General features: G+C 44.9%; 1 protein-coding gene across 3 annotated transcripts in view; it reads left to right on the top strand.

Annotated features, from left to right (window-relative positions):
- The window catches only part of MOCOS (molybdenum cofactor sulfurase), a 373,921-nt gene that overhangs the window by 271,415 nt on the left and 77,096 nt on the right, over nucleotides 1-25,410 (top strand). For all 3 annotated transcript variants that reach the window (XM_074987969.1, XM_074987970.1, XM_074987971.1), the window contains one exon: nucleotides 11,344-11,543. In XM_074987969.1, the coding sequence (XP_074844070.1) occupies nucleotides 11,344-11,543 (200 nt within the window). The remainder of the gene's footprint in view (nucleotides 1-11,343; nucleotides 11,544-25,410) is intronic.

Here is a 25,410-nt window from a genome sequence, read left to right as displayed (position 1 = left end):
CGGTAAAGCTCTGCATCTATATTTATTTATTAACAAAGCTGTTGTAAGTAGGACTATTAGTGACTTTAAAAAGTATCACCAGCACTCAAGACAGTACATAGAGGTCAAAAGGTCAAATTCTATCACACTGCCTCAGAGAGGTTGCTGACCGCTGGACCGGAGCTTTGAGAAAGGGAGACATCATAGCTTTATGATTTCCTCAGTTGTAGCAGACTGGATTTCAGGAACTGGAAAGAACAAGAAGCAAGTTCTGGAAAAGCTCTTACATGATGATTTAAAGGCACTGTGTCCAATAGGCTTATTCCATTAGACAGAGAAAGGAGAAGGCTGCATGAGGCTGTCTGAGCAGCTTATTACTGAGAGGCATTAGACAGGTGTGGCTGTCACACTCCTTTTTGCAATGGATGCTGGGAAAGTGGAAGAGTCTCGCACCTTGATAAAATAACCTCCTCTTCCTCTTAATTCTTGAGGGAATGGTATCAGTGTTGTGATGATGGCTAGAGTGAGAAATGCCCTGAGAGCTAACACCTCCTGAGATAGTAGAAATGTAGCTTTCATGGGACAGACCCACTTCTTCTTCTGAAGAAGGTCTGAAGAAGTGGGTCAGTCCCACGAAAGCTCATAACTGAATAAATCATTTTGTTAGTCTTTAAAGTGCTACATTTCTACTGCTTTATTTTGTTGGAGTACAAACTAACACGGCTACTTCTCTGTTACCTCTTGAGATGATATTTACCAAAAGAGGCTCTCCTTGTACAGTTCTTTGGGGTATGGATTTATTGCTCTATTAAAGCAACTCTGAGAACTTACATCACTGAGAGCTAATCTGTTTATGAGCTATTATATATAATGTACTAAACAGCCTGGAACTTACTAAATCTTCTTTCTGTTCTCCTTTATCTTACCACTTCTCTGGTGGGCCAGGATCCTTCTGAATGTTAGGCTTTGTACAGTCTTTTTAGGAATATGACCAAACCCTTTGTTCACGAAATGGAATGGGAAGGGGGGGATCTCATTGCAGAAAGTCACTGAAATGACTTAAATGTGTCACTGATTTGTGCTACTATAGAGTGTTCAGTCAAAACAGTACCTAAACCAAATGGAGTTTCACTCATCCTGAAAAGAGGTATGTTAAAAACCAAGCCACGGAACACATGCAGCATCTCCTTTCTATGTAGCCCCCTCAAAAAGTTGAGAACAAAGAAATACTTGAGGTTGTGAAGCTTGAAAATTAGTAGCTGCTTTTCTCAGAATGTTCTGCTCAGTTTACTTACGTAAAGAGATGCTGAACCTGCCTTACCATATTACAGGGGTGTAAATTATCTGCTCTAAAGTAGGGAGAGATGAGACAGCAAAAAGGCTTCTGCTCATTAAGATAAACACTGAGTGTGTGTTTTATGTTTGGTCTCAGTTAAACATCCTGAATGGAGAATTAAGCAGTTGCTTTCCACTGTCTAAAACTATTGCGGAGGCTGGGGAGAGAGATGAGAATAAAAGGATTTAAACTATTACGCACAGGCTTAGTGCTGAAAGAGTAGTATTCATGGAATTAGTTCAGCCAGTGTACAGGACTTCCATACTACACAGACAGTAGGTGCACTTTACGGATATGAGTAGACTACCTTGATCATATCAGAGAGGGTGTGTCTTGTTATTCATTTTAATAGTCTTCCTGAGGAGATGATTGATGTGACAATCCTTCCCATGACTGGCATTTTATTCTTAAAAAATAATAGTTTTATAGTTAAAATGAATGGGCCTGCTCTAGTGGGGAACTGCTCATTAGTCTATTTAAGGGCTGCAAAATCAGGCCTGTACCTTCTATGCATTCTCTGCTCAGGTGAGATTCTGAAGGAAACATAATGGCTGTTTCCTGGTTCTGCAGAAGGAGTTAAGGCCAATACACAACACGACCTGTTCAGCTGCTACCCCTCCTACCTGATGGTGTTGTTCCTATTCAGTTTGAAGCAGTGTGGGAAGGTATCATACCCTGTCAAGGGGCCTAAACCTGCAGGGTGCTCAGCTCAGTTGATGGCATCACCACTTTGCAGGAGCAGGTGGAAAGTCTGTTTTGACTTGTGGATCCTACTTGTATAACAGATCAGTAATAACTCTGAGTTATTTGTTAATCATCAGACTCTAGCGACTGGGAATTCATTTTAGAGGAAACTATTTCGAGCACTGAAAAGGAAGCAGAATAGATTGAAATGCCCACATTGTGGCTGCGTACATTACTGAATAAAATGTAATGTTTATTGGATTTATTTCCTGGCAGCTTCATATAGATTTGATATAACCTGGAAAGCTTCTTGGCAGCCAAAGAAGTGTTTGTTTTCCATTTGAGCATAAGGGTAGACAGTAGAAAGGAAACTCTTCAGAGGGACAAGAAAATTGCAGGTGAAAGAACCTGAGGTAAAGCCCCTCAAAGTGAGTGAAAAGATTCCCAGTGATTTCAATGCGATTTGGACCAGGCCGAAAGAGAACAATTCCAGACAGGAAAAATACAGTCTGTTTAAAAAAGGAAGACTAGGAACTTGTATCCACGCTGTGTCCTAACATGGGTGAGCTGATATGAGTGATGACAGCATCACAGTGAAATGTGCAGAAGCCAGGAAAAAAAGGAACAACTAGACCAGTGTTCCCTCCAATTTTTTCCATCCATGGGCATAAAAAAATGTATGTGCACCACAGCAAATACGGATGTGTGCCACCTATACAAACACATGCTGCTCACTGTGGGTGCTCTGGTGATCTGCTTAGTGGCACTTGAATCTCTGCTCGGCAGCCACCCAAATACTCAGTTTACAAGGAGCCCTGCCGAAGACCCTGTGCCATTTCAGCACCACCACTCGATCAGTTTCCATTAGTATGAAAGCTCATGGGTAAAGCAGCAGGGATGATGCCTCTGCTCACACTGTCATGATGCTTCAGGGCATAAGCAAAGAACTGATACTGCCAGCAAGGATTGCATGGTACTTATCATCACTACCACCAAAGGGTAAGTGGCACATTGCCAGAAGGGGGTCAATGTGGGAAAGTAATGGTCTGCTTTTGGCAACCACTCGTGTTCAAAAACCATTGCAAAAACTCAATATGTTATTCACTTTGTCAACAGAGAGTGTGAAAAATGGGATGTCACTAGAAAGAGAAAGTACAAAATGCTGAAGCCTACACACGCGCACGCACACACACGCACACGCACACACACACTATGCAGTCTGGGGATGAAGCAATAAGAAAAGCATTAGTGAAAATAAATCCGTTTACACCAAACAAGAAATGTATATTATACATTAGTGCCTTTGGCAGAGGTGTATAATAATGTAAATTACAAAACCATGCATAACCTTTACTGTAGATATGTGCCTGCACACCTTCCTATGGTCAACAGTCATAATCAAACTCCATTAGTAAATAGGACCTAGGCTGCCCTAGATCAGCGTCCATCACTGAAATCAAAACATGTATGCTACTTTCCATTTAAAGAGCATTTAAATTATTAAATAATTGCAGAGTATTTTAATGAAACAGCTAAAATTCTCTAAAAAAAATTAAGTTTCAGTGAGGCTTACACCCACCCTGCAATAGGCTGAAGAGCAGCGGTCATTCCCCGGATGTATCTCCTCCAAAAGATTTAAAATCTTCCACTTCTCTCAACACCAAATAAAATAATCCAGATGTTTACTGTCCAGTAACCTGCACAGTCATAGAAATCTGCGTGGTGGGACAAATTGCAGAAATAAAATATACTAACAAATTCTAAGTAATCACTGTTAACATATAGTGTCCAAATCTCATTTATCTCAGAGGCACCCCCTTGATTTTATTCTCTTCTACACAGTGTGTAATCCTAAACTATCTATGCACTGATTCAGGCACATACCCCTCTAATGGCAGGCTGAAAATCTCTTGAAATTTTTCTCTCCTCTCCTGTCGTTCCCTGGCACACAGCTACAAAGAGTGATGGAGAATTGCAAGACTCCTAGAGGGTGCAGCACAGATCATTTGGTCAAAAAATTGTAAACGAGTGATCTGTCTGTGTGGTTTTTGGTCATCATGAACCGTGACTCATTGGCAACTGTTTTGCCGAATTTTCTTTGATAGACCGTTAGCCCTAGTGGTGACCCATTCTACTGTGTAAAAATACAAGCCCTTGGCTACATTATTTGCCATATACAGTCCTCAGCGGGAGTGGGAAAAGGGAAGGAGGCAACTACAGGCTGTTGCATTTCTGCGAGAATTAAGAATTAAGAGACTCTTTAGTTTCTCACTAATGCACAAAGAAATATGATTACAAAACTTTAAGTAGAGTATAATTTAAAGCTGATAGGGAAATGAAGGCTGGATATTTGCTCTGAAAAATAGTCCGAGTGATTTCCTCAACTACTCATAAAGAAAATATTTTAATTTTCCATTTACACGTGGGGTGGGTGAAACTTCCCCTAGGGAGGCTAGCTCCTTCACCCACCCCTTCTGCCCGCAGCCTTGCCCCAGGCCCTGCCCCTGCTCACCACTGACTCACCGCTTGCCTCTTCACACATACCCTGGGCGCTCTGCCCATCAGCTTACTTCCCTGCTGCTCACTTTGCTCCTGCCCCCCGCTAGATTCTCTCATCCACCACAAGACGTCTCCCCACCTGCCATGTCATGTCGCTGACTCACTGCTCTCCTCCTCACCCTGCTTCCACTCCCCCTATGAAAACCTCCCCGCTTTGTACCTTAGAGGGGTAATGACATAGAATCCTAGAATACCAGAACTGGAAGGAACCTCGAGGGGACCAAACACCATCCAGACCATCCCTGACAGACGTCTGTCTAACCTGCTCTTAAATATCTCCAAAGATGAAGATTCTACATCCCTCCTAGGCCATTTATTCCCGTGCTCAGCCATCCTGACAGTTAGGAAGTTTTTCCTAATGTCCAGTTTAAACCTCCCATGCTGCAATTTAAGCCCCCTGCTTCTTGTCCTTTCATCAAAAATTAAGGAAAATATTTTTGACTCCTCCCAGCCTTTGTAACAGCTTCCCTATGGGAGCTAAACAGCTATCGATCAGTTGCCAGATGGAATCTGATCTCCAGTTCAGTGTATGCTGTGGATAGAGAATGACAAGCTTTTCAAACTACCTGCACCAAATTGAAGTCTAAGTTCACCTTTTTCAAAAATGTCCCTGGTAGCCTACATGAGGGCAGTCCTTTAATAACCTTTCTTACACAGAATTCCCTGCCAGACTCTACCTGAATGGGGTATGAATAAAACTACTAGCTCATGAAAGAAACTCACTGGCTATGTCAGCTCCCCCTTGAATGAAGTTAGACAAAAGGATTTCTGCATAGTATGGGAATTATGGACAGGTCCTTTGGAAACTCATTTTAACCCAAAGAACACATTCTCTGCTATATAAAAGTCAGCTGAATGTGGCCAAAGGGTTCCTGCACTTTGGGAAATGCCAGCTAAATGACTTCCTTACCAATTTAATGGCCCCTTTAGCAGTTTCAGTGGTCTGTTGCTCCTTCTCTGGAAGGTTTTTTCAATTATGTAAAGTTACTTAAGGATCTACTCCGCTCCCACCTCACTGCCCCACCTGCTAGTGGTTTGTCAATTGCATCCTCACATTTCCCCTCCCTGCATGACCAGGATGGACATTGACAGCTTGGGGGATGGGGAGGAATTTTGGGGTGGATGACAGGAGGAAGACTCACCAGACAGCAGCAGCATCTAGTGGTAAGAACCTCTGTGAAGGGTCAGAGGAGGAGAGAGATGAGGTCACCCCAGCCCAGGTGTGAGACAGCAGGGGTGGCTGCTCAAGGAAGGCACAGTCTTCTCTTGCCTCTTATACACTCCCCTGACCCACACCCCTGGGTATCAGAAGGTTCCTGCCAATTTGGAAAAGCTCTGCATCAAGTGATTCAAGATATTTCAGAAACTGACGGTGTAGTCAGATCTAACAAGGCACAGCACTAGCACCATCACAGAAATACCCTTTCACAACACCACTTACCTCCTAGCCAAAAATGTGCAGGGCGTCTTAGGTTAGGCGCTCCATTTCTTCTCAAAAATCTGTGGCACTATGAAAGTCCTTTGGGAATTAAATGTTATTGAGGAGTTTGCCAAGTTTGTCAGAGCAAACATCAGCAAACTATGCTAAACAGTTTCTTGCAAGACTTCTTGAAGGGCCTTGTGGTGTTCAACCTGTAGCTTGCTTTTCTTCACAGTGCAAGACATAGAGGTTCTTCACCATGGCTACGTCTACACATGAAGCCTACATCGAAGTAGCCTATTTCGATGTGGTGACATCGAAATAGGCTATTTCGATGAATAACGTCTACACGTCCTCCAGGGCTGGCAACGTCGATGTTCAACATCGACGTTGCGCAGCACCACATCTAAATAGGCGCAGCGAGGGAACGTCTACACGCCACAGTAGCACACATCGAAATAAGGGTGCCAGGCACAGCTGCAGACAGGGTCACAGGGCGGACTCAACAGCCAGCCGCTCCCTTAAAGGGCCCCTCCCAGACACACTTGCACTAAACAGCACAAGATACACAGAGCCGACAACGAGTTGCAGACCCTGTGCATGCAGCATGAATCCCCCGCTGCAGCAGCAGCAGCCAGAAGCCCTGGGATAAGGGCTGCTGCACACGATGACCATAGAGCCCCGCACGGGCTGGAGAGACAGCGTCTCTCAACCCCCCAGCTGATGGCTGCCATGGAGGACCCCACAATTTCGATGTTGCGGGACGCGGATCGTCTACACGGTCCCTACTTTGACGTTGAACGTCGAAGTAGGGCGCTATTCCGATCCCCTCATCAGGTTAGCGACTTCGACGTCTTGCCGCCTAACGTCGAAGTTAACTTCGAAATAGCGCCCGACGCGTGTAGCCGCGACGGGCGCTATTTCGAAGTTAGTGCCGCTACTTCGAAGTAGCGTGCACGTGTAGACACAGCTCATATGTGCCACTGTTTCTATGACTACACTCTCTTCATTTTCCCAGCTAATATTGCTAAAAGAGACAGCATGGCTCTTGAAACTGGAAATAGATACTACAAGAATACTACAATTTTTCTGTGTTACAGACAGCAAAAATGTTGTTTTGATTAGTCTCAGAGATATCAACAGCTCTTTTCTATGATAAAAATACAAATGCCAATAAACCAATCACATGACTGCTGCCCAGAGTAGATTATAATGTTGCAACTTCCATATATCGTGGACTCGGTTGTAGATCGGTGCGGTCCTCACTTTTGAATCATTAGCTGAGGCAAAGAAGGGAAAGAAAACACACCCCTCTTTACTGTCCAGGCTGCATTCTGTGCTGAGTTATTTCCTGTGTAAACAAACTACAGCAAACAGGTGAGCTAATGCATAATATGGGCCATCCTCTCTCGTTTTCCTCTTCTTCGGAAGTGTAGGCTGAGAACCAGGCCTGCCACTGTGGGGAGGAGAGGGGGCAGTTGCCCCAGGGCCCAGCACTTCAAAGGGACTCAGAGCTCTGAACCTCTTTGAAGTACTGTAGCAGCATGACTGAGCTGCTCTGTAAAGTTCTGAGGATGGCAGGGCAGAAGAGGCCCTGCTCTGTGATCTGAGAGGCACTACAGACTAACTGTCCTAGGCCCCATGCTTTCCAGGGGTGCAGAGCTGGACCCCTCTCCCACCATGCCCTAGGGCCCTCAGTGCCTGTTGGCCCCACTGCTGCGAAGTGTATCCCTTCTGTATAATATGAAATAATTGTCATAAGAACGTCCATACTGGGTCAGACCAAAGGTCCATCTAGCCCAGTATCCTGTCTGCTGACAGTAGCCAGTGCCAGGTGCCCCAGAGGAGGTGAACCAAAGACAATGGTCAAGCGATTTGTCTCCTGCCATCCATCTCCCGCTTTCGACAAAAGGCTAGGCACCATACCTTACCCCTTGCTAATAGCCATCTATGGACCTAACCTCCAAATATTAATCAAGCTCTTTTTTAAACCCTGTAAGAGTCCTGGCCTTCACAGCATCCTCTGGTAAGGAGTTCCACAGGTTGACTGTGTGCTGTGTGAAGAAAAACTTTCTTTTATTAGTTTTGAACCTGCTACCCGTTAATTTCATTTGGTGTCCTCTAGTTCTTACATTATGGGAACAACTAAATAACTTTCCTGTTTTCACTTTCTCCACACCATTCATGATTTTATATACCTCAATCATATCGCCCCTCAGTCTCTTCTTTCCTAGACTGAAAAGTCCCAGTTTCTCTAGCCTCTCCTCATATGGGACCCGTTCCAAACCCTTAATCATTTTAGTTGCTCTTTTCTGAACCTTTTCTAATGCCAGTATATCTTTTCTGAGGTGAGGAGACCACATCTGCACTCAGTACTCAAGATGTGGGCGTACCATAGTTTTATGCAGGGGAAGTAAGATATTCTTCGTCTTATTTTCTATCCCTTTTTAAATTATTCCTAAGGTCCTATTTGCTTTACTGACTGCCGCTGCACGCTGCATGGATGTTTTCAGAGAACTATCCACTGTAATTCCAAGATCCCTTTCCAGATCTGTTGTAGCTAAATTTGCCCCCATCATATTGTATCCTATAATTGGGGTTATTTTTCCCAATGTGCATTACCTTACACTTACCCACATTAAATGTGATTTGCCGTTTTGCTGCCCAATCACTCAGTTTGCCGAGATCTTTTTGAAGTTCTTCACAGTCTGCTTTGGTTTTGACTATCCTGAACAGTTTGTTGTCATCTGCAAACTTTGACACCTCACTGCTTACCCCTTTCTCTAGAACATTGATGAATAACTTGAACAAGATTGGTCCCAGGATGTAGCCAGACAAAGTCTCCCCCTTACAAGCCAGCTTGCTCACTGCCCCCCCCCACTGAGGAGCACACAGGGCACGGAAATGGCTGCTGACAGCACAGTCTTTGATGCCCTCATTGAGGCCCAGATGTGCTAGCTTATCATGACCCTGAGAAGCAGAAAGTACAGATAGAAGGCTAACAGGCCAAACTGTCAACAAGCCGGGGCGGGGGGGGACCCTCAAGAAATCACCCCAGCTGGCATTGATGAATTTGATGCACACACACAACCATCCCAGAAGAGGAAGTCCCCGCCCACACAAAAAAGAATGTCCTGTACTCCTAAATTGCTTATCTCCTGTCTTACAAGTGCAAATTAAGTAAGAAATGGCCTTGTAACAAACTGGCGTCACAAAAGACAGACCAGTGTGATCTGGCACCATAGATAAGAAAGAGAATATGTAACCTAAAAGGGGTATAAAAGGTGGGCCCAGCAGAACTCTAACTTTGAGTGCATTCCACCAACTACCTGCTGGTCGGGTCAGGTGATTGCCTCCCGAGGTCCACAACTGGGGACACCCAACCTCGTATTCGTCTTTCCGCGGAATTGAGTGACCGATCCGGCTTGGCTACGCTGGTATCGAGAGACGCAGAGAGGGTAAGATATACCCATGCTAGGTCTCCATTCTTTTTGTGCACAGCTAAAGAATTAGAGCTCTGTGACTAGACATCGTTGTATCAAGATATCATTGTGTAAGATGGTAACAGATATCTTTGTATTGGATTGTAACGTAACTTGTTAACACCTGTACTTTGCTAGCATATAAGAAGTAGACAATAGCCTTTTGTAACCGCACGCTTATAACTGTAGCTTAAATAAACTTGTAACTAGTTAAGATCTAAGCCTGACTGCTGTTAACCCTTTTGTCACTACAACACAGCCGGCACAACAAAAAGAACTTTAACCGTTTGGTTACCACAGCCTGGCCGTAGGTGAGAGTGCTAGGAGCTCCCTGCTCTAACAGTAAAAAACTGGGTTGCTTAAGACCCAGGGGAATCCGTCAGCCTGTCTTGGCTGCTTGCAGCGACGAGCTCCCTGCTCTCGCAGTTTTAAACTCGGATGATAACAGGGGCATAGCTGGTACCTCACCGTACATTACCCGGCCACCGGCTAACACAGGACGGACCCTTGGAGAATGCCACTAATTACCTCCTTCCATTGTGAAAATTTACCCTTTATTCCTACCCTTTGTTTCCTGTATTTTAACCAGTTCCCAAACCATGAAAGGACCTTTCCTCCTATCCTATGATCACCTAATTTACATAAGAGCCTTTGGTGAGGGACCGTGTGGCAGCTGAGATCACAAATGAAAACCTTTGTTTTGTAGCCTCATATAGGACTGTGCACAACAGCCAGGCCTGTCAACAGGGTGGGGCAAAAAGGCCAATTGCCCCAGGGCCTGGCAATACAAAATGGCTCCCAGCCACTATGGCAGTTGTGGGAGCCAGAGCCCTGGGCTCTTTAAGCCACTGTTGGAGTGCCACAATATATGCTCTGGGCAGCTTGAGCAGGGGGCAGAGATGGGGCATGGACATGGTTCAAGTGGTGCTGAGGGCTGGCTACCCCCACCCCCATCCCTTCTGTCAGAGGCCCTGCCTCTTCTGGGGGCATGGAATAGGGTCCTCCTTCCCCACCGTGGCCAGAGTAGTGCTGAGGCTATCAGAACTGCTGACTGTCAGTAATCTTCCATCCTATATTAATCCTGATGTATCCTTTCCTGTTCTGCAGCAGTACTTTTCCAGTCCTTGGGGTCTCCTGAGCGGAGTTGCCATTCTAACAAAGATGTGCCAGAATGATTTTGTGCTGTGTACAAACCGAGACCAACACAATTATTCATGGTGTGAACCCATTCATGTACAAACTTAGATTTTCCCTGCTGAAAAGTTACATGGATTAACTCAAAGATAGGTAGCTTTGTTGATATTGTAGCACCGCTGAAGCTCTTTGTAAGAGGAGAACATGTTGGCTACAGCTACACTACAACTACACTAAGACAAAACTTCGAAATGGCCATGCAAATGGCCATTTTGAAGATTACTAATGAGGCACTGAAATGCATATTCAGCACCTCATTAGCATGCCGCCAGCCACGGCTCTTTGAATTGCTGTGTTTTGCTCCCGCGTGGCTCATCCAGACAGGGGTCCTTTTCGAAAGGACCTCACCAACTTCAAATCCCCTTCAGCAGATGGGAATAAGGGGATTTCGAAGCTGGCTGTCTGGACAAGCTGCACAGGAATTAGAGGTGGCAATTTCAAACAGCCGCAGCCAGCGGCATGCTAACGAGGCACTGAATGTGCATTTCAGCGCCTCATTAGTAATCTTCGAAATGGCCATTTAGAAGTTTTGTCTTAGTGTAGACACAGCCTTTGAGAAGTATGCTGATTTAAAGGCGCTAATTACTGTTTTCCAGGCTTTGCATGGGTTGGCTTGCTGTGGTGTATTTTAAACAAAAAGTTTCCAGAGAATAAGGTATTTGACAGATGTTTGTTTTTTTGACTATTAGGTGGCATGGAGAACATAAAACATCATACCTTTGCTTTATCTCGCTACACCTACACCGTGCTGTCGACCTTAAAATATGCTAATGGAGCACCTGTTGTGTGTATCTACAGTGATTCAGACTTCAGCAGTCCTGACACCCAGGGTCCAATAATTAATTTTAATATACTGGACGAAAATGGAGATGTAATCGGCTATTCCCAGGTATATTAACATTTGACTCATCTTAAAGATCAGTTTATACATTAACCACCTTTGTGATTATCTTTTCCTCCCCACCAAATATGTTGTACATAAAAATATTCCCTATGTGTATGTTTTTTCTTCATACCTCTAGATGACATATTGTGTTTATTTTTAAAGTAAATGAATGATAGGTCAGTAAAAGTCTGCGGGATGCAATGTGTACAATAACTGATGTCAACATCTACTGCAGTTTTTAATATTGGACCTGCAGTGGAGTGTAAAAAAAGTTGTCTTCAATTTATTCTATGTTGTTTAACTATGACTACATCTACGGGCTTGGGTTGTGATTCCCCAACACATATGTATACTCACGTTAGTTCTCACCAAATTGGCATAAGTATAAGTAAGTGTAAGTATAAAATAAGTGTAACTGCAGTAGCATGGGGATGGCAGTGACAGCAAGGCTGAGACCATGCTGTGTACAAACATTCCTGAAACAGGTAGGTGAGCACACAGATGGGCTCAGCTGGTAGGTGTGCTACCACAGCTATTTACACATTGCACTAGGTCTGTGAGAACTAATATGACTGTGTGCACAAGCTAGAGAATCACACTTTCATCTCTTGGCACAGAAGTAGACTTAGTCCTAGCATTCGAGAAGGTGGGGATGATTCAGTAGCTTCGCTATAGGAGCTACTTTCCCTCTTTCCTTCAACTAGTGCTCCAGCATGGTGCCAGGGAGTACTATGCTACCGCATGTGCTGCCTTTTTAGGTGAGATTGAAAACTGAAGCCTTGATCACTTTTGGTCCTGAAGGATTCCACGGAAGTGCATGCGTTTGGCCAGGATACCAGGATTAGTCCCCATTTTCCACTCTGGATAATTATTGGGGAGGGATGAGAAAATTCTGCAGAAAAACTGCTCTTTGTCAGAATTTGCCTGTTTGTCAAAATTGAAAGTTTCCAGCTGGGTCTACACTTGCCCTCAACTTCGAAGGGAGCATGATAATCAGGGCAATGGGTGAATATGCAGCATTTCGTTAGGCTAATTCTCCCCCGGGGCAACTTCGAAGTGTCAACCCTCGAAGTGCCAGCATACGTGTGGGCGTAGGCCCTTCAAACTGCCCGTGCTACTTTGAAGTGCCTTTACTCCTCAAAATTTTGGGGCAATATAGACAATATGGTATTTTCTCTCTTATTACCTATCCCTTTTTCATAACAATTCCCAGCATTGTTAGCTTTTCTGACTGCCACTGCACATTGAGTGGATGTTTTCAGAGAACTATCCACAATGATGCCAAGAGCTCTTTCTTGATTGGCAACAGCTAAATTAGGCCCCATCGTTTTATGTGTAGTGTTGGGATTTTATTTTGCCATGGGCATTGCTTTCCATTTATCGACACTGAATTTCATTTTCCATTGGGCTGGCCAGTCACCCACTGTTGTGAGATCCCTTTGCAATATTTTGCAGTCAGTTTTGGACTTAAGTATCTCAGGTAATTTTATATCATCTGCAAATTTCCCACTTCCCTGTTCACCTCCTTACCAGATTATTTATGAATATGTTGAATAATACCAGTCCCAGTCAGTGCTTTATTTGTTAAAAGTAGCTGGTACTCAGCAGCAGGCTCCCCATGTCTCTCGCACCCCCTTGCTGGGGTTCCCGTTGCTCGGACTGGAAGGGCTCCAGGCCCCAGCCAGCTCCCAGCTGCAAGGCTGGTGGGGTCCCCACCACCACCCAGGCAGGGTTCCCATAGCTGAGGCTACCAGCAGGGGCTCTGGCTCCCACCCCACAGCAGCCTCATGGGCCTCATGCTGCTGTGGGATCCCCAGCTGGGGTGAACATTGATGCGGAGGTGCCAGTACACAATACCAGCATGAACTGCCATGAAAAAAGCCCTGGGCCCAGTACAGACCCATGGGGGACACCACTATTTACCTTTCTCCATTCTGAAAACTAACCATTTATAACTAACCTTTGTTTCCTGTTTTTAATCAGTTACCAATCCATGAGAGGACCTCCTCTCATATCCCATGGCAGTTTGTTTACTTATGCCCTCTCAGCAGGTCCTAGCTCATTGCATTCCTCAGTTACATTTCCATACTGAGCATTCCAGGGCTGTTATACGGTCATTGATTCTTATGTTCACGATACCTTGACCTCATCTTCCAAGGAAGATGCCAGCTTTGTGAGAGAGTCCTTGTTTTGGTGGACTCCAAGTTATGCTTTCTGAGAGGTACTGCTTAAAATCACCAAAGTAGCTGCAGCTACTGAAGGAAGAAATTATTACTTACTGCAGCTGTGGTTCTTTGAGATGTTACACAGATGTGTATTTCACAATCCACCTTATGTCCTCTCTGCACCAGAGTCTTATTTCTAGGTATCTGGTATAAAGGAGCTCAGGGCAGGGGTGATGGGTGGTCACCCCGGGTTGCAGTCTGGGAGCTTTGGGAACCACAGCACCCCTCTCTGACACACAGCTGGACTGGGGGCATAACCAGACTTACCCAGCCCTGTTAACCCCTAACATGACAGCAGGTGGTGGTACTCACCAAAACTGCACTACCTAAGTGTCAACAGCAGACAGCTAAAGCCCCACTTCCTCAGGGATGTGCCCCTCTGCTGTAAAACCCAGAATTAAACCATCATGCACTGCATAGGGGTCTGAACAGTGTAAGCTCATTAATAGGTCTACCCCTCCTTCAGTGTGGAGGGGACTACACACCATGCACTTGTATTAAACCAAGCCAAAATATTCCTTGGACGGATCAGTCAAAGTCACACTGACTTAGAATAAAACAGGAACAGGTTTATTAACTACAAAAAGATAGATGTTAAGCGATTATAAGTGACAGCAAAGGAATCAAAGTAGATTACCTAGCAAATAAAGAAAACCACAGACTAAGCCTAAGATACTAGAAAGACTGGATATGAATTGGCAATTTTTCACCCAGACTGATTATATGAACAGGCGTGCAGATTCTTGCCGCACAAGCTGCACTTGCTTTACAGCCCCCACCCCCCGTTCTAAGTCCTTTTTTTTTTTCAGCTCTTCTCTCAGATGTTGAGTGGTGGGGAAGTGAAGAGCAACAGATGATGTCACTCCCTGCCTTCTATAGCTTTAGCCTAGGTGCGAACCCCTTGTTCCAAACCCTTTTCCCAGCCCAGTTTGTGGAGAAATACTGACAATCAAAATGGAGCCCAAAAATGTGGGTTGGTCATATGACCTTGCAGAGTTGTAGCAGCCATTACTTACAGGCTGACTGAAACATCCACAGGAAGGCTCACCAGATGGAGGATACGTTTCTTGTAAGGTGTGTTCAGTTTCTTAGTGACCCTTTACCATAAATGGGACCCTTATGACCAGCTGTTTAGACTGAAGGCATAACGGACTGGACACTGCAACCAGGCCCAACGAGTGAGTGTCAGCCAGATATGACTACGCGTGAAAAACAGATACTTAGTCAATATTCATAACTTCATATACACAAATCATATTTGCATACAAAGAAGAGAATCACATTCAGCAAACCATAACTTTTCCAATGACATCTCACATGCCCCATGTTGTACAAAATGCATCTTAATTATACCATAACCATATCTTAACATCTCTCTGAAGAATATGGGATGCCTACAGAGGGTCAGGGAAAGCTCTGCCTCATGTAGCAAGTGGGGTGGGTCTATGACCACAAGGCACAAGCACTGCCCGTCTATTGGTGCTGGTTCCAATGCACTGGCCGTACACATCTAGAAGAACGTCAGTTACAGTAATTGTTTCTTTTAACAATACATGATGGCGACATTGTATTTGCAGTAGATGTTAGGCTACTATTTTGGTTAAAATAATGTATAGTTTCATGTCTTTATAGAAATTCACGAATAACATAATGTTTTCAATATAAAGGATATATATGAAACACATTTCACTTTTATATGTAGTCAGTTTCTTTGCTTTAATATACTAGGTGGAAGATTAGAAAAATTTGATTTGATAAAAGGAAGCTATACATTGCATCAAACTACCAGTGTAATCTCATCTGCTTTATGTCTATGGCATTATTTTTATAGAGGTCTACCTACAGATCAGAAAAAAATCCAATAGTTTGACTTCTGAGTACAGAAATGAAATATGTATAATTTAGTGCAGTCATGTTTGTGGCCAGCTAATTTTAAATCTCCTAAAAGTTTGTCTTTGATTTTAGCATTCCCTGGTATACAATATGAATAAGCCTTGGTGTAAACTTAGTCCACTTGTGCTGGGACGACACCAGACTCAGGGGTCAATTAGATAAGGCATTGGTCTCAGAAGGGCATTTAATTAAGTGAAAATGTTACAACATTCCTATGTGAGGAGAAAAATACTTCTGAGAAGTATCTTTCTACTACTAGATATTTACCCACTAATCATTTACTTGGATTGTGCTCCAGTTAATTTATTCAACTTATTCTTAATTGTCTTATGTTATTGTTGGTGATTCTGCTTCTGTAAATAATTTATTCATAACTAATCAGTCAAATAATTTCTTCTATCTGTCTGGTATTTCTTATGCTTTGACATCTGAGCACCAATCAGAGGATGTAATGTCATTTGACAAAGGTTCAATAGCCTTATAGCTGAATGACTCATTCGACACTGAATTTTATGGCAAGGGTTGAGAGAATTTTATTTGTAGAATTTGCATTTGGTCAGAAAGACTTTAAAAGTAAAAGTGACAGGCTCTTTGGAGGATACCAAGCTTACAGTTAATCCTCGAGATTTACATAATTGACTCAATGTTTGAAACTCTGAAATAAGTCCAAGATATTTAAGATTTGAAAGGCATGCAATCAAATATGTGACATTTAACACTGCTACTTGCAACATGAAAGCAAGGAAAATCACATCTTTTGTCTATGCAGCATTTGGAAGGTAAGCAGTTCTTAGCCTGTTACCAATGTTAAAGTCCGCTCCTAACTATGGTCAGAGTATTATCATCCACAGTTAACAAGATTGTGTTACGAAACACAAACATACTTGAATTACATACACAGGGTCATTTATGCAGTGAGGGAATAGCCATGGGCTACGGATTGATCCCTGAGTAAACATTCCATTCAAATGTTGAAGATCAAATAAATGAATCCCCTTGAAGCCTTAGGCACAAATGAGACTTTGTCATGATTACATCTCTGAAGGGTGACAATGTTCTTGACAGCTTGTTGTCCCAATAGGTATGAGTTATAATGCTTGAAGGTTTAGAAGTTATGAGCTGAAAGTGATAAAATTATGAAAGCTGAGCTGTTATCCCATTTTTATTTAAATATGTCTTTGCATTTATTGAAGGTTATTCCTAGTTTCAAATACTGTTTATTGAAAAAACCTTACCTGAATATTAAATATGTCATCATTTTAACAGACAGCGTAGTAGCTGGAATACATTCAGCGTACTGCTGACAGTTAAAACCATTTAAACAAAAGTTATTTGGAGACTCCAAACACAGTAGTTGCTCACACAGCTTTACTAACACCCCAGTCTTTCTATGCATATTTGCTTTCTTAGCCCCGATCTTAAATGGTAAGCACTGGATTATAATGAGTGGTCTACAACTAGCATTCTTAGTGAACATTATGATTATTTGTTGTTTGACGTTGTAAATACCATGTTAGGTATGCAACTTTTAAGGCTCTGGAATCCAGAATCTTCAGCCGCATCTACATGGGCCGGCTACTTCGAAGTAGCCGCGCCAACTTCGAAATAGCGCTCGCCACGTCTACACGTGCAGACGTGGCGAGCGCTATTTCGAAGTTGAAATCGACGTAAGGCGGCGAGACGTCAAAGTCGCTATCCCCATCAGGAGATGGGAATAGCACCCTACTTCAACATTGAACGTCGAAGTAGGGCACATGTAGCCGATCCGTGTCCTGCAACATCGAAAGAGTGGGGTCCACCATGGCGGCCATCAGATGAGGGGTTGAGAGACGCTCTCTCCAGCCCCTGAGCTCCATGGTCGCCGCGTGCAGCGGCCCCTTAAAGCTCCCCCCCCCCCCCCGCGTTCCCATGCAGGAAGCTGAGAGCGCGTGCAGGCAGCAGCACTGCCACACGGCCAGCCTGCATGCCTCCCTGCAGCCCCAAGCCACCACCCCCGCTGCGATGGCCACCCGCCAGCCCCCGAAGCTCCCCCAGGGCACCTCCCCCAAGGGGAGCCAGGGCTCCCAGCCAGCCAGCCAGCCTGAGAAGAGGCAGCGGGGCCCCTCCTGGACGGAGGCTGAGATCCGGGACCTGCTGGGGCTCTGGAGTGAGGAGGAGGTGCTCCAGGTAATGGGGAGCAAGAGGTGGAACATGGATGCATTTGCTCGGCTGGCTGAGGGCCTGGCTACCCAGGGTCACCCTGTCCGCTCTCCTGACCATGTCAGGAGTAAGGTTAAGGAGCTGCGGCAGGGTTACGCCCAGGCCCGGGATGCGGCTGCCACTTGCCCCTTTTACAGGGAGCTCAGGTCCATCCTGGGCCCCCAGTACACCTCCTCCCCACCGGCCACTCTTGACACCTCAGCCGACGAGCCCCAGCAGGCCCCAGAGGCAGAGTCCGCCCCAGAGGCAAGCCCCGCACCCCAGGGGCCCCCCTAGGAGCCCACTCCTGGGATGCCGGAGGAGGAGGAGGAGGGGGAATCCTCCTCCAGCAACGGGGGGCTCCACATCGCCATGCCATCCCAGAGCTCCAGCAGGACGTCCGCCCAGAGGGTGTCCCCTGACCGTGGGAGCAGACCGTCAGGTATGTACCCCCCGGTGCACACCCCTGGGGTTGAGGGGAGCGGGTAAGAGACATGACCAGGGCCCTCCACATGCCCAGATGACCATGGCCCCAAGGACAGCAGTGGCATGTCCCTCAGAAGAGTGCATCTGCCCCTGCCCCCCAGCACGACAGTGCCATGCCCCATCCCTGGGGATGGGGGGAGCGGAACCTAGGGTCCCCCGGGGAGAGAGGGTGGGACACCCAGCAGCAGCAGCAGCAGCATCTCCCAGGGACGGGGATGGGGAACCAGCAGCAGAGGGGTGGGGGGACAAGGGCCACGGCTCAGGGCCCATACTAACGGCTGTCTCCACTCTTCTTCCCCCCCCGTGTTCTGCAGCTGCACCATCAGAGGGCCCGGAGAGTGCCGGCGAGGTCTCCGTGGTCCCAGAGAGCGTACCGGGGCCATCGCTGCAGGCCAGCCCCTCGGCGGAGCACCGAACAGCCACAGGACAGGGCCGATGGCAGAGCCACCACCCGAGGACGGCCACAGACCCCCAGCTGCTTGGAACCCTCCAGCATCAGCTGGAGGTGTCGGAGCGGCGCCTGCGGTTGGAGGAGCGGCGGCTGGCGCTCCAGGAGGGAGCACTGGCCTGGTGCCAGGAGGCATGGGGGGCCTTCATGCGCACATTCGAGCGCATAGCGGAATACATGGCCCTCCATGCTGCGCCACCCACTGCTCTGCGCGCCCTGCCTGCCGCTCCACCCACCGCTCCAACTGCTGCTCCGACGGCGACTGCTGTCCGCCACCCTGGGGCCTTCCTCCGAGGGGGACCTGGGGCCTGCCGACACCCGCCGGCCATACCTGCCAGTTCGCCCGGCCCCCACCCAGCCTCGGCCAGGGCTCAGGCCGAGGTGAGGGTTGTGCCCTCCAGCCCCGGGCACCGGACAGTAGAGGGCAAGTGTTCTAAACCAGATGAGGGTAACCAGGTGTGTGGAAACTAATAGTGATTTAGGGTTTGCCCTCTCAAACATACAAAGACTGTTCTGCTATACAAGGCAAAACACAATACATATTAGTCCAATGTCTTGAGAAGCAGTGCAGCAATGTATTTTTGAAGGTGAAGGGCCTGAGGGAAGTCATAGCTATCCACTGTAGCTAAAGAAGCCTTCATGTAGAACAGCCTTTGTGCCACTGGGCCAAACTTCGACAGCCAAGAGAACAGAGTTGTCCCGGTGCAGCAATGTTCCCATTTTAATCAAACTTGCGCACATGCCATTCATGCACACCTTTTTTCAAAAATCTTGTGGCAAAGCAACAGGTAAAGATGATTACCTGCACCCTTCTTTTGAAAGGGAAAAGAGTCACACGAAGATAGGATTCGTGGAGGGAGAATTGCCATCACGGATAAACTGTTGCAAAGGACCTTCCAATAGGCCTCTACAAAAGACTCATGAAACTTCAGTTACCACTAAATAAATTGTGATTGACTACCATCATCACTGCATATGCTCCCATTTTAACAAGATGATGATGATAAGGAATGGTTCTACTCTGATCTCAACTCAGTCATCAAGTCAACACCAGAAAGTAACAAAGCATTCATACTAGGAGATCCCAGTGCAAGACTGGATAAAGATAACACCATTTGGCAATGTGTTATTGGAAAAATGAATGAAAATGGTCATCTACTCTTTGGGCAAGTGTGCAGATTTTCACCTGATAATTACAAAAAACACCTTTAGACAGGCAGACAAATATACAACTACATGGGTGCATCCCAGATCTAAACAATGGCTGGCATCTAATAAATTACATCATTGTTCAACATTGTGACATAAAAAAGGAGTCACTTTTAGCACTTTAAAAACTAGCACTTTAAAGACTAACAAAATAATTTATTAGGTGATGAGCTTTCGTGGGAGAGATCCACTTCTTCAGATCCAGGTCTGTCCCATGAAAGCTCATTACCTAATAAATTATTTTGTTAGTCTTTCAAGTGCTACATGACTGTTTTTTTGTTTTGATAGAATATAGACTAACATGGCTATCTTTGTCACCATTGTGACATAAGGGATGTCAACATTACCAGACCCATGCATGGAGCAGAATGCTGGATGAATTCTATAATAACTGAATCTACACATTGTGGCCACATGCCTGAAATGCCCAAAACAAGCAAGATGTCCCCTGATATTGCTAAATCAAACCATGTATTCCATCGACACAAGCAACAAAGTGCTCTAGTAACCAACCTTGGTGATAACCCTTTCTTGGGAGGAATTCAGCAACACAGGACAAAAGAACTGATGTCCTCAGATGGAAGAAAAGGGTTCACCATGACTGGTTTGGTAAAAACCATGAGGAAATCACAGGACATTTCAAAGACAAAAATATAGCTTTCCAAATCTGGCAAAATGATATTCTGTCCATTTCAAAGAGAGACAGATTCAAACACCTGCACAACAAGTCACAAAGACAACTACACTTAATAGAAAATATGTGGTGAGTGGGTGGCAGATGACGCTCAAAAGTATGCAGAAACACATGAAACAAAGAAGTTCTTTGATTACTTGAAGCTAGTTTCCAGACCTTCAGAGGTGAGCACAGGTTCATCATGATGACTGATGGCAGGACAATAATCACAGGCAAACAAAGTATAGAACAGAGATGGGTTGAATATTTCAGTCAACTACCAGTCCTCAACTAAAAGGGGTGCTATTAATCAGATGCCTCTAAATTGCATTTAGCATCACCTTGATTCTCCACCTTCCCAAGAGAAGCAGAAAATGCAATCAGATGAATTCAGGAAGGTCCTCAGGCAGAGATGGAATACAAGCAGAAATATATGAATCTGTAGGTCCAAAGGTGGTAATGGAACTCAGGAAGAGTCTTACTGATCACTGAAGCATCAAAACTGTTTGCCCTCACAATCAGCCCGGAGAAAAGTGTGGTGTTGGATCAACTGTCTTCACCACTCTGTGCCGTATTCCCTTTAGTGGAATCCAACTAAAGCAAGTTAGTTTTATTTATCTTGGTAGCAATATCTCTGATTTGGACCTCCTGATAAAGAGATCACAAACTGGATACAGAAAGCTTTCCTAATGACTGGGAAGCTACGTAACCAAGTCCTGAAATCCTGTGATGTAACCCTCTCAACAAAATAAAACTTTATAAGGCTTTTATGCTTACATGTCTCTTCTACGTCTGTGAGAATTGCACACAGTACAAATGTCATATCGAACAGCTGGAGGCCTTCCTTATGTGGTCTCTGCATGTCTCTGGAACAACCTAAGATAAGGAGATTTCTTTAGAAACAACGTAGTTGCAGCACATCTAAAGTAGCTTTCTCAGGCTGTCTGCACTATCAAGTTTTGTGGACAAAAACTGCCTTTTGGAGGTAAAACAGTGAGAGCATGCACACTGCAATGAGACTTGTTGAGAAAAACACCCATTTTGGGCAACAAAATACTTCCACCCCTATGAAAATCATTTTTTAGTTCCCCTCCCTTGATTGTCGACGACGAGCCTGTGTAGACCCTGCTGTTTTTGTCCACAGAACTGGCTTCTGCCAGTATCGCATAATGCCTACCCACTGTCCTGATCACTCTGCTCAGTGTTTTTGTCTCTGCTTTCCTGAACGTATGTGCCCCTCCCCTTTCAAAGCTCCGGGAACTGTCTGACAGCTGAGTGTGCTGCTCCGTTTGGGAAACAAAGAGAAAATCAATGCAATGCTCCTGTTGTGCCCGGCACTAGGAACACAGCAGCCAGCAGACTTGGTGGGGAGGGAGGGGTGTGCTGGGCTGTTTTGACATTCCTCAGAACAAAGAGTTCACAGAGCTACTCATGATGCCACTCCCGGCAGCTGAGGAGGCTGCGGGAGAGCTTGGAAGAAATCCCAAGATGTACAGGGATCATCTCTGCCTTCCTGTGTCTGTGGAACACATACCAACCAGAGTGCTTTCCTCACACTGCAAATGATGATGCCCCTGGTGTGAGCATTGTTCTGTTCACAGAGGGAGCAGTTGTGAACAACCTCTTTTAGTTGTCAACATTAAGTATTGTCGACAAAACTTGGTAGCATAGATGTAGCCTCAAACAGTAGCCTGTTTTTCCAGACTAGTGCATACCTGTGTAGAAGACCAGCTTATAGCGGTGAAAATACTACTGCATTCACCACAAATGGAAAGGAGTTGCCAGATCAGTTTATCAGAATCACTGAAGGGATTTTGCTCACCTTACCTACATATCTTCTTATCATGAAATTCATAATCAGTGTCCTTAAAGTAGATGTTAGTGATCTGATATTCATCAGCAAAAAATCACCTTTTTTACATTATCTTATCTGTACAGGTGGCCTTATAGATGAAGCATCTTAATCAAGAAATCTTTCCAGTTTTCATACTCTGTGTGTATAAATTTTGTGTGTGTGTGTGTGTGTGTGTGTGCATGACCTACCTGCATTTTTAGATATATTGTAGATGATCATTGTGTAGATAGAGAAGTCGACAGTCTGCGCTATTTTTCTTCAAAAATGTTATTGGAGGAGTGGGGGACAAACACTTTTTAATTCTAGCAAAAATATGTCTGTACAAGATGGTCAGACGACTCTGATTTACTTACCCTAATGCTTTTTGGAACCTATCCACTCATTACATTAAATGCAATGACTCAAGGAAAGAAAAATATTAATAACAGGCCTAATGGGATTTTTGGCCATGTTCCCAACAGCTTCCTAAAAATTACTGGGGTGATTGCTTGGTATTGATTTTCATTATTGATTTAGCTCTTAAGACTTCAGGAAACCAGGGGCAGCTGATAGACCAGTGGTGTAGAAAGCAAATAGGATTACAAGGAGAAGAAGATGGTTGCGATGACTCTTTTTAAAACTCCACTAATTTCTTTGTTTCTCATCAGTACGTGCTGCAGACATCTTGTAAGAGGCAACCTTGCTACTGCAGTGATTTGCATTATTTCCTGTACCCCTGGGAGAGAACTGTCTGTGCAGGAGTAGGCCAAAGTGAGTTGTCAATATAATGGTGTATTGTTATCTCAGACTGACAATATGGGCCATTACAATATGTGTCCCTGCTTACATTTAATGGAAGTTAGTTATGTGGTATGAGATAACAGAAGTCATTTCCTCCAACGGGGGATTCCAAGTTCACTAACCTAGCATGCAAGCCTGAGATATGTTGTGCTTGGGTAGAGGGATTTGATTACATATCGTAGCGGCCATCATTGGAAAGCTAATTCAGGTCTCGTACTTGCTGAGCAAGTTGGGTGTCAGTGGGATTAGGTGGGATTGTTCAGTGTTATAGTTCATCTCTGTGGGAAGAAAAAGCATCCTAGCAGGTGTGTTTGAAATCTGCTACTACTGAACTGCTAGTAAGAACGGGTTACGCTTACAAAGCTTCATCAAACGCTGTGCTGAGTAGGCTGTCTGACATTTCTTTTGGGTGTCCTTGTGGGCTTTGTGTTGCTAGGGTAACTGTGATGGAGATACGGGAAAGATACTCCTGCAACTCTTAAAACGAGAGCATCTAAGGGAGAACATTAAAGCAAAAATATGTAGCTACAGAACCAGAGTGAGGCTCTAAGCCACTGACTCTGTTGAAGAAGGGAACAGGAAATGTGAGAAGAAGCCATGTGGCATTAGCCAGAATCCCCACTAGTAGTAGGCCCTGCTGGAATTCCTCCTGGGACTGTGGGGAAGCAGGTTTGCTACATTTAGAAAGCATGCAACATCCAGTTTCCACCCTCTGGCCCACTTCCATTGCCAGAGAAGAGAAGACTCCCTCTTACTATCACCCTGCCAGTTCCTTCTTGTCCACTTTGGGAAATCTCTCGAAGCGTTCATATGGCCACATCCCTGTCATATCTGAGCACCTCAAATTCATGAATGGAATTATATCCTCACAACAACCCTATGCTCTTGTGACGTACTATTGTCTCTGTTTTACAGAGGGAAAAATGTGGCAAAGTCTGAAGGTAGATCCATGAACTGAAACCAGGTTTCTGGAGTCCCTGAGTCTAAGCTACTACACCATCTTTCCTACACAAAGTTCAGGCTAGCAATGTTGCCACCACTTGTCTATGACAATTCTAGTTTTCTCTGTCATTACATTGGCTGGTCCATCTGCCAGAGTGCCAAAGGGCAGGAGAGCTTCCCCACACTCACCCTCACCCCATGCACCTTTGCTTCACCATATATAATCTGTTGCATCCTACTTATGCTGAAAAATGGCTAGCGATGTTTTTGGAGATGCAGGTGCCAGGTTCTTCAGTGCCCATGAAGGAATCTCTGTTTAACTTACCCATGTTGCCACAGATTATTTATTTCTTTGTTTTTCTGTTTGAACTGTTCATTCCTATGCTGATGGTACTTTCAATATCCTATATCTGAGCTCAAATTGTATTTGGGTTTGAATTCAAGTGAACAAACAACCAAGGAAAGGGGATACTTCTGCTTGGAGAGATATGGATCCATGGCAGGAAAAGGCTCCGTACAGGGAAAGACTCCAGGATTCGGGTGAATCACTGAGTCTTGGAAACCATCTTGTTTGTTTACGCCATTAAATCTGTATATATGGCCTATTGAAATTCAGTTTTTGATTCTTCCAGTTCACAATGCACACCAAACAGGAGAACAAGGCAGTCCAGAAGATACAAGATCATCCACTGAGAATCAAGGCCATTTCAAATCATCTCTTGTACTGAAGTTCCTCAGTCCCAAGATATCTGGCAGCTTCTGGATTTGACATATGTAAACTTCTTCCTCTGGATCCTCCTTTCCACAGAGCTCAGGGACTCTATCATATGCATGTGATCAACCAGCAGAAATTTTCTGGACTGGGGTCCTACAGGATGAATACCTACATATTCTGATTTACCCTCCCCTCCAGAGGCTCCTCTAATTCTTTTTCTGGGATGTTACCTGCTATTAGGACAATTCCAGTAAATGAACTGCTTTTTTTTTTTTCTTTTCAGATGTCCTAGAAAGGGTCTCTTCTAGCACTTCATCCTCTTCTCTGGCCGACATTTTTCCCAACAGCAAGAATTTCAATGTTATTGTTCTTCACTTCAGATCAACAATAAAGAACACATTGGCTGGGTCTACAGTTGTCCCCAGCTTCAAAGGGAGCAGGGAGCAGGTAATCAGGGTGATGGGAG

This window comes from Carettochelys insculpta, chromosome 2 (genome assembly GCF_033958435.1).
Source record: "Carettochelys insculpta isolate YL-2023 chromosome 2, ASM3395843v1, whole genome shotgun sequence".
Lineage (NCBI taxonomy): Eukaryota > Metazoa > Chordata > Testudines > Carettochelyidae > Carettochelys > Carettochelys insculpta.
The sequence above is the reverse complement of the archived record's forward strand: the minus strand, read 5'-3'. Positions and strand labels throughout refer to the sequence as shown.